This window comes from Echinops telfairi, unplaced genomic scaffold (genome assembly GCF_000313985.2).
Source record: "Echinops telfairi isolate 266 unplaced genomic scaffold, ASM31398v2 ScPeMD7_9;HRSCAF=40, whole genome shotgun sequence".
NCBI classification, from domain to species: domain Eukaryota; kingdom Metazoa; phylum Chordata; class Mammalia; order Afrosoricida; family Tenrecidae; genus Echinops; species Echinops telfairi.
In genome coordinates, this window is record NW_022103906.1 from 51,944,029 (window position 1) to 51,954,320 (window position 10,292).

The window sequence follows — 10,292 nt, forward strand, 5'->3', positions numbered from 1 at the left end:
TTTTGGGGAATACTAGCAATGTTTGGATCAGTAATGTCCATACTTGGATTCTCTAATGTTCCTGAATAGCAGAGATACACAGGATCTGATAGCTCAGAAGTCAAGACAAGTTGCAGCCATAGTTGCCTAAACCCCACAGATGGTTGCTGTCAATTCTGTTAGCTCAAATCTGTTATGCGATAAGGAAGGTTCAGTCTATGGCAAGGGCACCAAAATAGACATGGTGACAATCCAGAGGCCCATTCATCTCATAGGCATAGTGTGACTAGAGTATTTATAGGTCACAGCTCCAGTGGGCTGTGTAGCCTTTCATTCTATACCTTAAGGGGGAAGAACCTGTGATGTTCACTGAGTTGCACAATGGAGGTTTATGCCTGTGTCAGTTCTGATGTGTTCCCAACAGCTGCAGTGGTGCCTCCTCTGGGAGGTTAGGGAATGTGTGCCTGTGCCTCACTGCCAGCCCCTTCTATCATTAGAGCACACGGAGATCAATGCGCCGTGCAAGGTCAGCAAAGCCCTCGCTGGCTGCAGGCCCAACAGTTGGCATCAGGGAACTCTGGGACTAAATAAACGGTTGGTGATTTGAGCAATCCCAGCAGCTCGGCGGGAGAAAGAGCCTAAGGAATGAAGAATGTAACACAAACAGACTGTGTACACTTAGGTTTATTGCAGCAATTTCCACAAGAGCAAAAACATGGAAAACAGCCCCAAACCCCAACTATAGGGAAATGTATAAACAAGCTCGGGTACATTCATACTATAGGATTTTATGCACCAATAGAAAATAAGGGTTACTCTCTGAAACGCCGCACGATATGGACAAAACTAGAGAAAATTATGCGGAGCAAACTCCATTCATCTTACAAAGATCAATATTTAACATCACCAGTGTTCAAAGGAAAAACGCAGAAGAAGAAATGTGGTTTATACACCAGTAGAGAAGACTGGGACGGGTAGGAGGCCGGGGCAGGGGGTTGGGAACAGGGAGAGGGCAGGTGCGGGGATGACTACAAAATGGAGGGTATGATGGTGAGGTAGTTAGTTAATTGTACCAACCTGGCCGATAAACACACGTGGGGTTAATTGAAGCACCGAGGGATAAATGGCTCCGTGAGCCTCGCCTTTCTAGTTCTCGCGTCTCTTGCTTTCTGATGGTCGCACCAGAGTGCTGCTGCCTTAGCAGTTCCCTGCTTCCACTGACAAGGCTCACTTCCTGCAAGACATCCCCGAGGAGAAGCCGCACGGGTAAGGTGACCAGATTTTAACATTGGTAAAGCGGGACACCATTGACTGGGGTGGGGTGGGGAGGTGAGGTTCTTGATTAAAAATTTGGTCTGTGTGGACCAAATAGACCGTTCCCTAGCTTGTGCATTCTTTAAAAAAAAATCGGGACTTTTTTAAAACGCCAAAAATCAGGACTGTCCCGCCAAAAGTGGGACGTCTGGTCACTTTACGCATGGGCCTACTCCGATGCAGCCCTGGGTGCTGGAGCACCTGTGTGGAGACCCTGCCAGCGCTGAGATGCTTACACATTCATTGACTTGGCTTTCCTCCTGCAGTCGGTGTCATTGCGTGTATTTTGTGAGATGGGGGAGGACTTTGTGGATTGGTGTTAGACATATGGGCTAATGTTGAACTTGTGGACTTGGGCAGCACTGGGTTGGGATGTTTTCTTGATGCACACTTAACCTTTATATAAAACTCTCTCTGATACATGAGCTTCTGTGGATTTGTTTCTCTAAAGTACCCAGACTAACACAGATGGGATATTGGTTTTGAATTTATTTCTTGAACTGATTATATACATATACATATACATATACATATACATATAATGTTTCCTTAAAAGCCAAACAACCAAACAAAAAAAATCTCTCCAGATTCCTTATCCCTAAATTATAGAAGGAAAAAAATATTTTTGTCTTCTCTGAAAAGATGACAGTCCAGTAAACGCTGTGGCGCCTGTTCTTGTCACAGGGGCCGTGATGAGTCAGAATCCGCTCTCTGCCCAGCAGCCCTGGAGATCCTGTTCAAGGAGAAAGCTCTGTAGTTACTACTGACTTTTAGCCATTTATGTAGCCTTTAAATTCGCACCCTTTAAGTACTTAAAGCCCTAGTAGCACAATGGTTAACTTGTGTGGCTGCTAACTAAAAGGTTGGCATCTCTGAGGGTTAAAGACCTGTTGACCTGCTGCCTTACAAGATTACAGCCTAGAAAGCCCACTTTGTGGGGTTGATATGAGTCACATTTGGATCTGTGGCACCCAATAACAATCACAGTACGTCTCCTTTATAAATACCAAGTTATACCTCATGCTGTTGACCCCTGACACGGCAGCCTCCATTACAGGCAATCTCTTGGAGAGCTCGAGATGGGTCCGGATCCTCTGAGTGTAGGAAACTGCCAGCCCCATGTGTGCACCCCCCCCCACACTCCTGTAGCGGGTCCTGCTTTGAACAGCAGCTTCGATATGAACAGTGATAGCAAAGAGATAGCGAAGATGAAGCATAGGACTTGACTGACAAGTTCTCTCATTCTGTGTGACCACGTGGGGCCTTTTGAGACAGTGTAAACTTAGTGGAAGATTATTTGTGCTTGGAACGTGTAAACTTTAATCCATATGTGAAATGTATTTGAATGATATCCTCGAAGCTGAAACATCTTTTAAATAATTTTTTTTTATCTTTTAAATTATTAATGGTTTGAAAACCAAAGAATGACTCAAGAAAATAATGGCTGTCGCATGATTAATATTGAAAATCATTTTGACCTACAGAAGGGGGGCATTCACACACACACTGGGCATGCCACTCACATAGCCAATTGCTCTCTTCTTGCATGTACATTAGTTATTGGCCAACCGTCTCCGAAGAACAAGCGTCCAAAGGAGCCTGGAGAGAACAAAATCAAGCCTTCCAACAAAAAGGTGAAACCCAAAGTCCCTAAAACAAAGGACAGAGACTCACCTGACTCTCTGCAGTCTATCATGGTGCACGTGCTGGATACTGGGCGCTTCCAGAAGCCTGCTGCCACCCTGAGCCTGACGGCCGGACAAACTGTAGAGCTTCGCTGTAAAGGGAGTAAAATTGGATGGAGCTATCCTGCCTCTCTTGACACCTTTAAGGACTCTCGTCTCAGGTGAGCATTTTTTAATTGCTTTGGGTCAAGAGTTTGGTTTGTTGCTTCATTAAATGTCAGATTGCTTCTACCATCTCTCATTTCACCCTCGTAGATTCTAAAAATGGAAGCTCAATGAGCAAAAGATTTCTTTTACTCACCCAACTCAATGAAATGTTATAAGAAATCCTAGGACAAATAACTGAAACAGTAATGCGTAGTGATGGATATTTAGAGATTTGCATTGTGAACAATACTTTCATCTCTTAATGTTTTATGTTATTTCTGTTTATGTCATCATTGTAAACGCTGAAATGACCTAATGGGAGATCCCTATGACCCGCCACCAATTTTAAGTGCTTTTACATTTTTTTAACTACTTCTGATTTATAAAAACTTTCCTAAATATCTTGACTTTTACACTTAGTGCTCTTAATTAATAAGAAAGTCCAACCTTTCTCATGTTTGAATTAATTCCTTCAGGAGGCTGGTGTCTTGCTTTGGAAAAATGGGTAAGGTGATGGTTAGGACAATTCTTAGACCAAGAAAGGAGGGCCCGCCACAGAATGCTGGGGAGGCTCCTGTGCACTGGCTTGAGCCCCCTCTGGGTCTCTGAGGAAGACCCTAGTCTCCCTGGGTTGAAGTGTGCTCATGTATCGAATGAAGGCGATTGGACTACCTGATTCTTCGCTCTTTTCATCTGTAAATTCCTTTCACATAAAATAGAGAAATGTAGGGTCTTCTCAGTTTGGCGTGACTGGAAGGACAGACAGAAAGAATGGGCATCTCAGACTCAACTTGTTCCCATGAGACTCCTATCTCCTCATGAGCGTCTCCTCCACAGTCCATCTCCCTACAGGCACGACAGCACCTCGTGCAGCCCCAGACCTGAGTTACAGCCTTGATTCTTACCTACAGCCAGGTCATCCCCAGCTTCGAAGTCACTCCAGTTTCTCCAGTCTTCCACGTGTCCTCTTTCCACCTCTGGCCCCACTACTTCTGTCCCAGCCTCTGTTCTCGCTCAGCTCAAAGGCTGTAATAAGCACACCCAGGCCTGCATCCCTCTAATCTCCCAGCTGGAGTGCTGTTTAAAAATCTAGGTCTGATCAAGGCACTCCCCTGCTAGCACCAGTGGATTTCCATTAGAGATAAAGTCGGCATCCTTCCATGGGAGACACGCCCTGAACACTGCCGTCTCTCTGGAGTCTTCTCGAATATCTCAGTCTGTATGAGTGGGGCTTCACGGAGCTCATGGAAAAGTGAAATGAAAATCCCCCATAAACTTTGTGAAGCCCGTTCATGCCTCGGGAAGGTCTGATCTGGGCTCCTGAGAGAACAGGAAGGGACAGGCTCGTGGCCCTGCGTGTGTGCCGCTGTCGTTGTCTGGGGCACAGAGGCCATAGAACCCGGTGCCCAGAACACCCTCTCCTTTTCACCTGGCTGACTTCAGCCTACATGTCATTTTCTCAGGGAAATCCCTGTCAGACCTCCTCAGGGGGGCTTTCCTGTCTGACGCTTCCTCTCTCAGCACTCTTCACACTACATTAAGAAACAACTGTTTCCCACGGAGGCTTAGAGGAATTCCTCACATTCCGATGGCATTCAAGGTGGAATGCCCTCCTCTTTCACATCTTTCCAGGCACGCTGCTGCTCTGTCGTCACGCACCTGGAGAATCAGTATCTTGAAAGTAATGTCTCTTTGTCTGCCTAGCTATCCATCCCTCTTCATGCTTTTCTTCTGGTTATACGCTCCTGTCTCCATAGTCAGTAACTGCTGACTTATTCTTAAGGATGTGGAGGATGAGACAGTAAGACCATTTCCCCTACTCTCTCTATACTAGGCATGTGTTTGTGTGTTTGCATTCCCTGCTTGGAACAAATTTAGAAGGATTTACTAACAGAGATAGCGTGAATGCCTTTATTTATTAAAGTCAGATGTGCACCTGCTTTTAAAAATCTAAATTGATCTCATCTATGATACAGTGAACACTTAATCTTTGATTTATACAAAGAAGACTAAAGCTAGAGGATTCAGCGGTTGAAGAGTTAGTTGCTTTAGGAGTTGGTCCCAAAGTTGTACTAGCCAGTGTCTTGGAAAAACGGCCTGGGAAATACTCTTACAAAACTAGTCATGGTGAGCCCTGTGGAGCACAGCCCCACTCCGACACAGCTGGGTCACCAAGCGTCCCAATGGACGCCAGAGCCGCTGGTATTAGCCAGTACACCCACACCTCACATGTTGACACGCTTAGGGGCCAAAGACCTGGTCCTTCTATAAAACTGGCGTTATACAGGAATTGAAGGGCACACCCCATCTTCAGCTCCGGTTTCCTCCCACCTCTAGTCTCAGGCTGACCTTGGTGAGGAGGCCCCCCCTTTTCCAACCATGTTGTGCCACCACTCCAGAGCCCTTGGTGATCAGGGCTGGAGGTTGACTGGGTATTGCCCACCACCCACCACTTCCTGCTGTTGTCCTGGGCAGAGAGGCGACTCCCCTAATGTCAACCCTAGTCGTGCCGTCATGGGTGGGCCCTTTCCCTCTCCTCCTCTCCCTTCCTCCTCCACTGTCCATCTATAACCTCACATTGCCCTGTGCTCCTGCACCCTCTGTGACCAGACCCAGATGCCGGAGAGGAGTGCAAGGTGCCCGTTGGTCTGCCATCGCTCCTGTGATCTGGATGTCCCCAGGGCTTCCCCTAGATCACTTGGGTGGCATGAAGAAGATCCCTACACTTGACTTGGCTTCACATGGGGCTTGAACGATGAAAGGCAGTGCCTGAGAAGTTTTTCAAACTTGTAAATATGAAATATTGTGAAGTGCGGTATAGGTATCTATGTTCAAAAACCCCTCAAGCACATACTCAAAGTGAATGAGCATGAAAGATAAATATCCAAATGCCTGAGAAGAAGACAAGTTTGACTTACAAGATTAAATAGCATTCATCAAAAGCACAGATCTGTCTTAGAAGTATAGCCAGAATACTGCTTCCCTACTTTGGACATGCCATTGGGTGAGACCAGCCCCTGGGAAAGGACGTGTTGCTTGGTAAGGTAGAGGGCAGGGAGAAAGAGGAAGGCCCTTGACAATGCGGATCGACACTGTGGCCGCCACAGTAGGCTCAGACATGACAATTGTGGCTCGGGTGTTTCATTCTATTGGGCGTATGGTCACCGTGAGTCGAAACTGACTAGGTGGCTCCTGGCATCATCAACATTGAGAGTACACACCTCTAAGGCTTTATCAGGAAGGGCACATGGATGTTGACACACACACACACACACACACACACACACACACACACACACACCCAGCCAGGGCCTCATAGAAATGTGGAGAACATCTCATTACAATTCTATGTCAAACCACAGCAAAGAAACAGAAAAACCGCACGATTTGTTTGACACCAGAGATTCAACAAATGGACTCTTGACATCTTTCCCAGAACATGGTCCCTTTGGATAGAGAAGTATTCATCCTGTGCTTTCCTTTCCCATGGAGAACAAGTTCTTCCAAAGGTATCACAGCGTTGGGCGTGGAAGCTCCCCACAAAACTTCCAACAGAGCCCGGTACTTCTAACCAGTCCTGGATGTGCTCTGGAACTAAGGTCACATGTAGTCACATCTGTTTAAATTTAACCTTCTGGTCACGTTATCATTTGCTATTGATTTGAGAGATAATGCCTTGTCGCTGAGCTACAAAAGCAGACACAATTTCCTTGGGGAAAGAGATCTAGTTAACGTGTAAAGCCTCAGATATATGAAACAGGACCTGATTAGAGAATTTGTTATATATGCATGCATGTGTATTAATTTTTCCCCAAAGTGCCCTATGACCTGGGAATGTTGTTGTTGTTGTGTTAGTTGCCATTGTGTCAGCCCAGCTGAGGCTTTTATGGGGCAGAAAGCCTCATCGTTCTCCTGCGGAGCAGCTGGTGGAGTTGGCTGGCGGGTTTCTGAGACTGGAACTCTTTACAGGTCTCCTGTGGAGGGACCGGTGGCTTCAAACCGCTGAGCTTGTGGTTAGCAGCCCAAGGCGTAACCACTGCCCCAGCAGGGCTGGCCTGGGGGAATAAATACAGACAGGTGGGTTCCCTTGGCCTAATGGAGGTAGCTTCAGGGAAGAAGAGAGATTCGTGATCTAATTTTTAAAACATAGTCTTGGGTTATGGACAAATCAAACTGATTTCTAAAGGTAAGGATCATCACAAAAATAAATACATAAAGATAGTTTTCCAGGGAGTGCCTTGATTTCTTGCTGTGGATTGAAAGTGGAAGAAATTCCATGTTAATTGAGGACTCCCGAATGCTCCACCCTTCTGCTGGGCCCCTTCAAAAGGAGATCCTTGTCAGGAGAGCATCAACAAGTGCGCTTTGTGCCAGGGGACCGGATCGTCCCAGAGGCTGGAGCCAGGATAGAGGTTCTCTTGAGGTCCGTCCAGGCCTGTCTGCGGAGGCTAGCTTCCTCCGCCTTGGCCAACCTTGTTGTCACAAGGCCCACTAGGTGGCAGGTTTCAGCTACGTTTCCTTTTTCTTTAGTTGTAAGCGGAAGGGTCACACAAGGAGTGAGTGCCCTGCTTATGGCTCCTTCGTCCTTTGAGGCTACTCATCTGTCACAGTTTCGATTCACACTTTAACCAACACAGAATTCAACTTTGGAAAAAACCAAAAGGGAGCCGTTTTAAATATGTGTACTCACATAGGGATACATTCATTTGTAGCGCTGAGCCCTGCTGGCTCTTCTAAGATCACTGTATACTTTGAAGAAGTCACTGAATAATATGAACAGCTAAGCATTTGATTCCTGAATGGTGGCCTGAACTTATGTAGGGGTACCTTGGAAGAGAGGCCTGGTGGAAAGAGCACTGTGGAGTATAGTTCTCCTTTGCCACATATGGGTTACCAGGAAGCCAAATCAATTCGACATCAACAGGTTATGTGTTGTTCTTTGGGGTGGGGGTGCTTTGAATTGCTTAGTTGATCCCTCAGAGGATAGCAGTCATGTGAAGCCTGGGATTTTCATGTGTTGAAATTGATTCAGATTATAGTTCCATCTTGGTCCATCTCAGATGGCATTAATCTGAGATTAGATATGGTAAAGATGTTTTTTCTGACCACATCTGGTGTCATTGTTTCCCCACTCCTCTGCCCTGTCCCTTTCCTGTTCTGCCACCTTTCTGCCAATTCCCCCTTCCTTAAATCCTTTTGCTCTTCTCAGCCAATAATTACTTTTAAAAGTGTCGCTTATGTTTCCAGTCCTGTGCCAGGTAGATACTAGAGATCTGATGTGAGCAAGGAACACACAACCTCTCTCCCTATAGATCCATTCATCTTTATGGAAGACAGACTATCAAATGTGCAATTTTAGCATAGCTGTAATGAGTACTTTCTAGCAAAAACTCAGGGTCTGAAGGGAGACAACTGAAGCTAATATCCAAAGGTTGAGAGTTAATGTGGTCAGGAAGAGGGTAGAGAAAAAAATTCGAGACCGTGGCAATAGCCTACAGGATCTTCCTAGAGGAGAAAGTCCAACACTGTGGAACTGAGAGACTCTGTGTAGCTGGGTCTGGAGTCGGCAAACTGTTGAGACAGAAGAGCCAGCCCTGGCCCTCACAACAATTCAAAAATCATTTCAGAGCCATACATATATTTTCACTAAAAATTGAAATTACCGTTATCTGAATAATACCCTTTGAAATTTCCATGCTACTTCAGAGCCACATGCATGTACCGAGAGAGCTACTTAAGACTCACTAGCTACAGTTTGCCCACCCCTGAGCTACAGCAGTGTGTGTGTGTGTGTGTGTGTGTGTGTGTGTGTGTGTGTAAGTAAAGGGGAGAGGATTCTGGGAGGTAGCAGAAGTTGCAGCGTAGAAAGGCTGATAAGCCACATTGAGTTGAGGAATTTGTCATGGAATCTAAGAGCAGTTAAGAGTCACTTATTTAAAACCAGTATCATTATGTGCATACAGAGAGAATGCTGCGGGCTGTAAGCCCTGATGGGAAGGTTAGCTCTCCTCACTGCCGCCAAGAGAAAGAAGCGGCTTTCCATGTCGGTAAAGCGAGTCACCGTGGCCAGACCTCACAGAGGCAGTTCCGACCCTGTCTTCTAGGGTCGCCGGGCATCAGAATCGACCCGAGGGCAGCGAGCTTGTTGTTTTGTTTTGTTTGCCTCCAGTCTAATGTCTGTCAATACAGTGACATCTCTTCTCCGTCTTAGGTGTGTACCCTTCACCCTTCATGTACCCCTGGTTTTCTCAAACGAGGGTCCTCGACACATTCTTGGATCTTGCACTATTTTGCACCAATTTCAAAAAATTGTACTTTAATATTGTGATTATATTTTTAAACGTAAGAATATTCAGAATCAACTCCTTCTAAACCAGGGGTATCAAGTGGCAACATTGGCCTTGTGTTCACGATCTCATGGAGGCCAAAAACCACCCGAAGAGAGTTTTTTTTTTCATGTGAATGCCATGCTTCTTCAGCAGAATTCTGGGGACCCTCGACTCTCTTCAGGGCCCACGAGTTCTCAGGTGTGGGGTTAAGGGGGAGAGGGGTTCCCCACAAATCATCACAGGTCCGGTAGGTGCAATTGTACAGTGATAATAAGTAAAGATTATAGTAAGTCATAAAGAGAATGAGAGTTAAAGGATGGAGTCAAGTAGTAGAGTCAGACGCAATTCATGGTAGCATTGCTTACCTCAGCCCCGTCTGATGGTCCTCATGGGGGAACCTGGCCACGAGAGCAGGAGCAGCCTTGGGGACCAAGAGCCGGGGAGCCTCTTTCTTTATTGCTAGCCAAGCATTATCTCACTTTAGGGGGACATGATTACAGAATCACCCATCATAGGAAGGAGCAGTACAATAGGTACACACATTGTAGGAAGGGGATCTATGATAAGCATAAGTGTAACAGGAAGGGGATGAGCTAGAGGTGTACCCATAGGAATGGGAAGGTCTAGGGGTATACATGTGACAAGATGGGCGGACCCTAGATTCTTTTTAAAAATTTTTTTAAACATTTTATTAGGGGCTCATACAACTCTTATCACAATCCATACACACATCAATTGTGTAAAGCGCATTTGTACTTCATTCTCAAAATATTTTCTCTCCACTTAAACCCCCGACATTAGGTCCTCATTTTTCCACTCCCTCCCTGCTCCCCCCTCC

The 10,292-nt window shown here is 46.0% G+C and overlaps 1 protein-coding gene across 1 annotated transcript in view; it reads left to right on the forward strand.

Annotated features, from left to right (window-relative positions):
* Positions 1-815: 815 nt before the first annotated feature.
* The window catches only part of PDGFRL (platelet derived growth factor receptor like), a 40,736-nt gene continuing 31,259 nt past the window's right edge, over positions 816-10,292 (forward strand). Inside the window, exons 1-3 of the mRNA XM_045286568.1 lie at positions 816-934; positions 1,214-1,245; positions 2,851-3,139. Of these exons, the coding sequence (XP_045142503.1) occupies positions 816-934; positions 1,214-1,245; positions 2,851-3,139 (440 nt within the window). The remainder of the gene's footprint in view (positions 935-1,213; positions 1,246-2,850; positions 3,140-10,292) is intronic.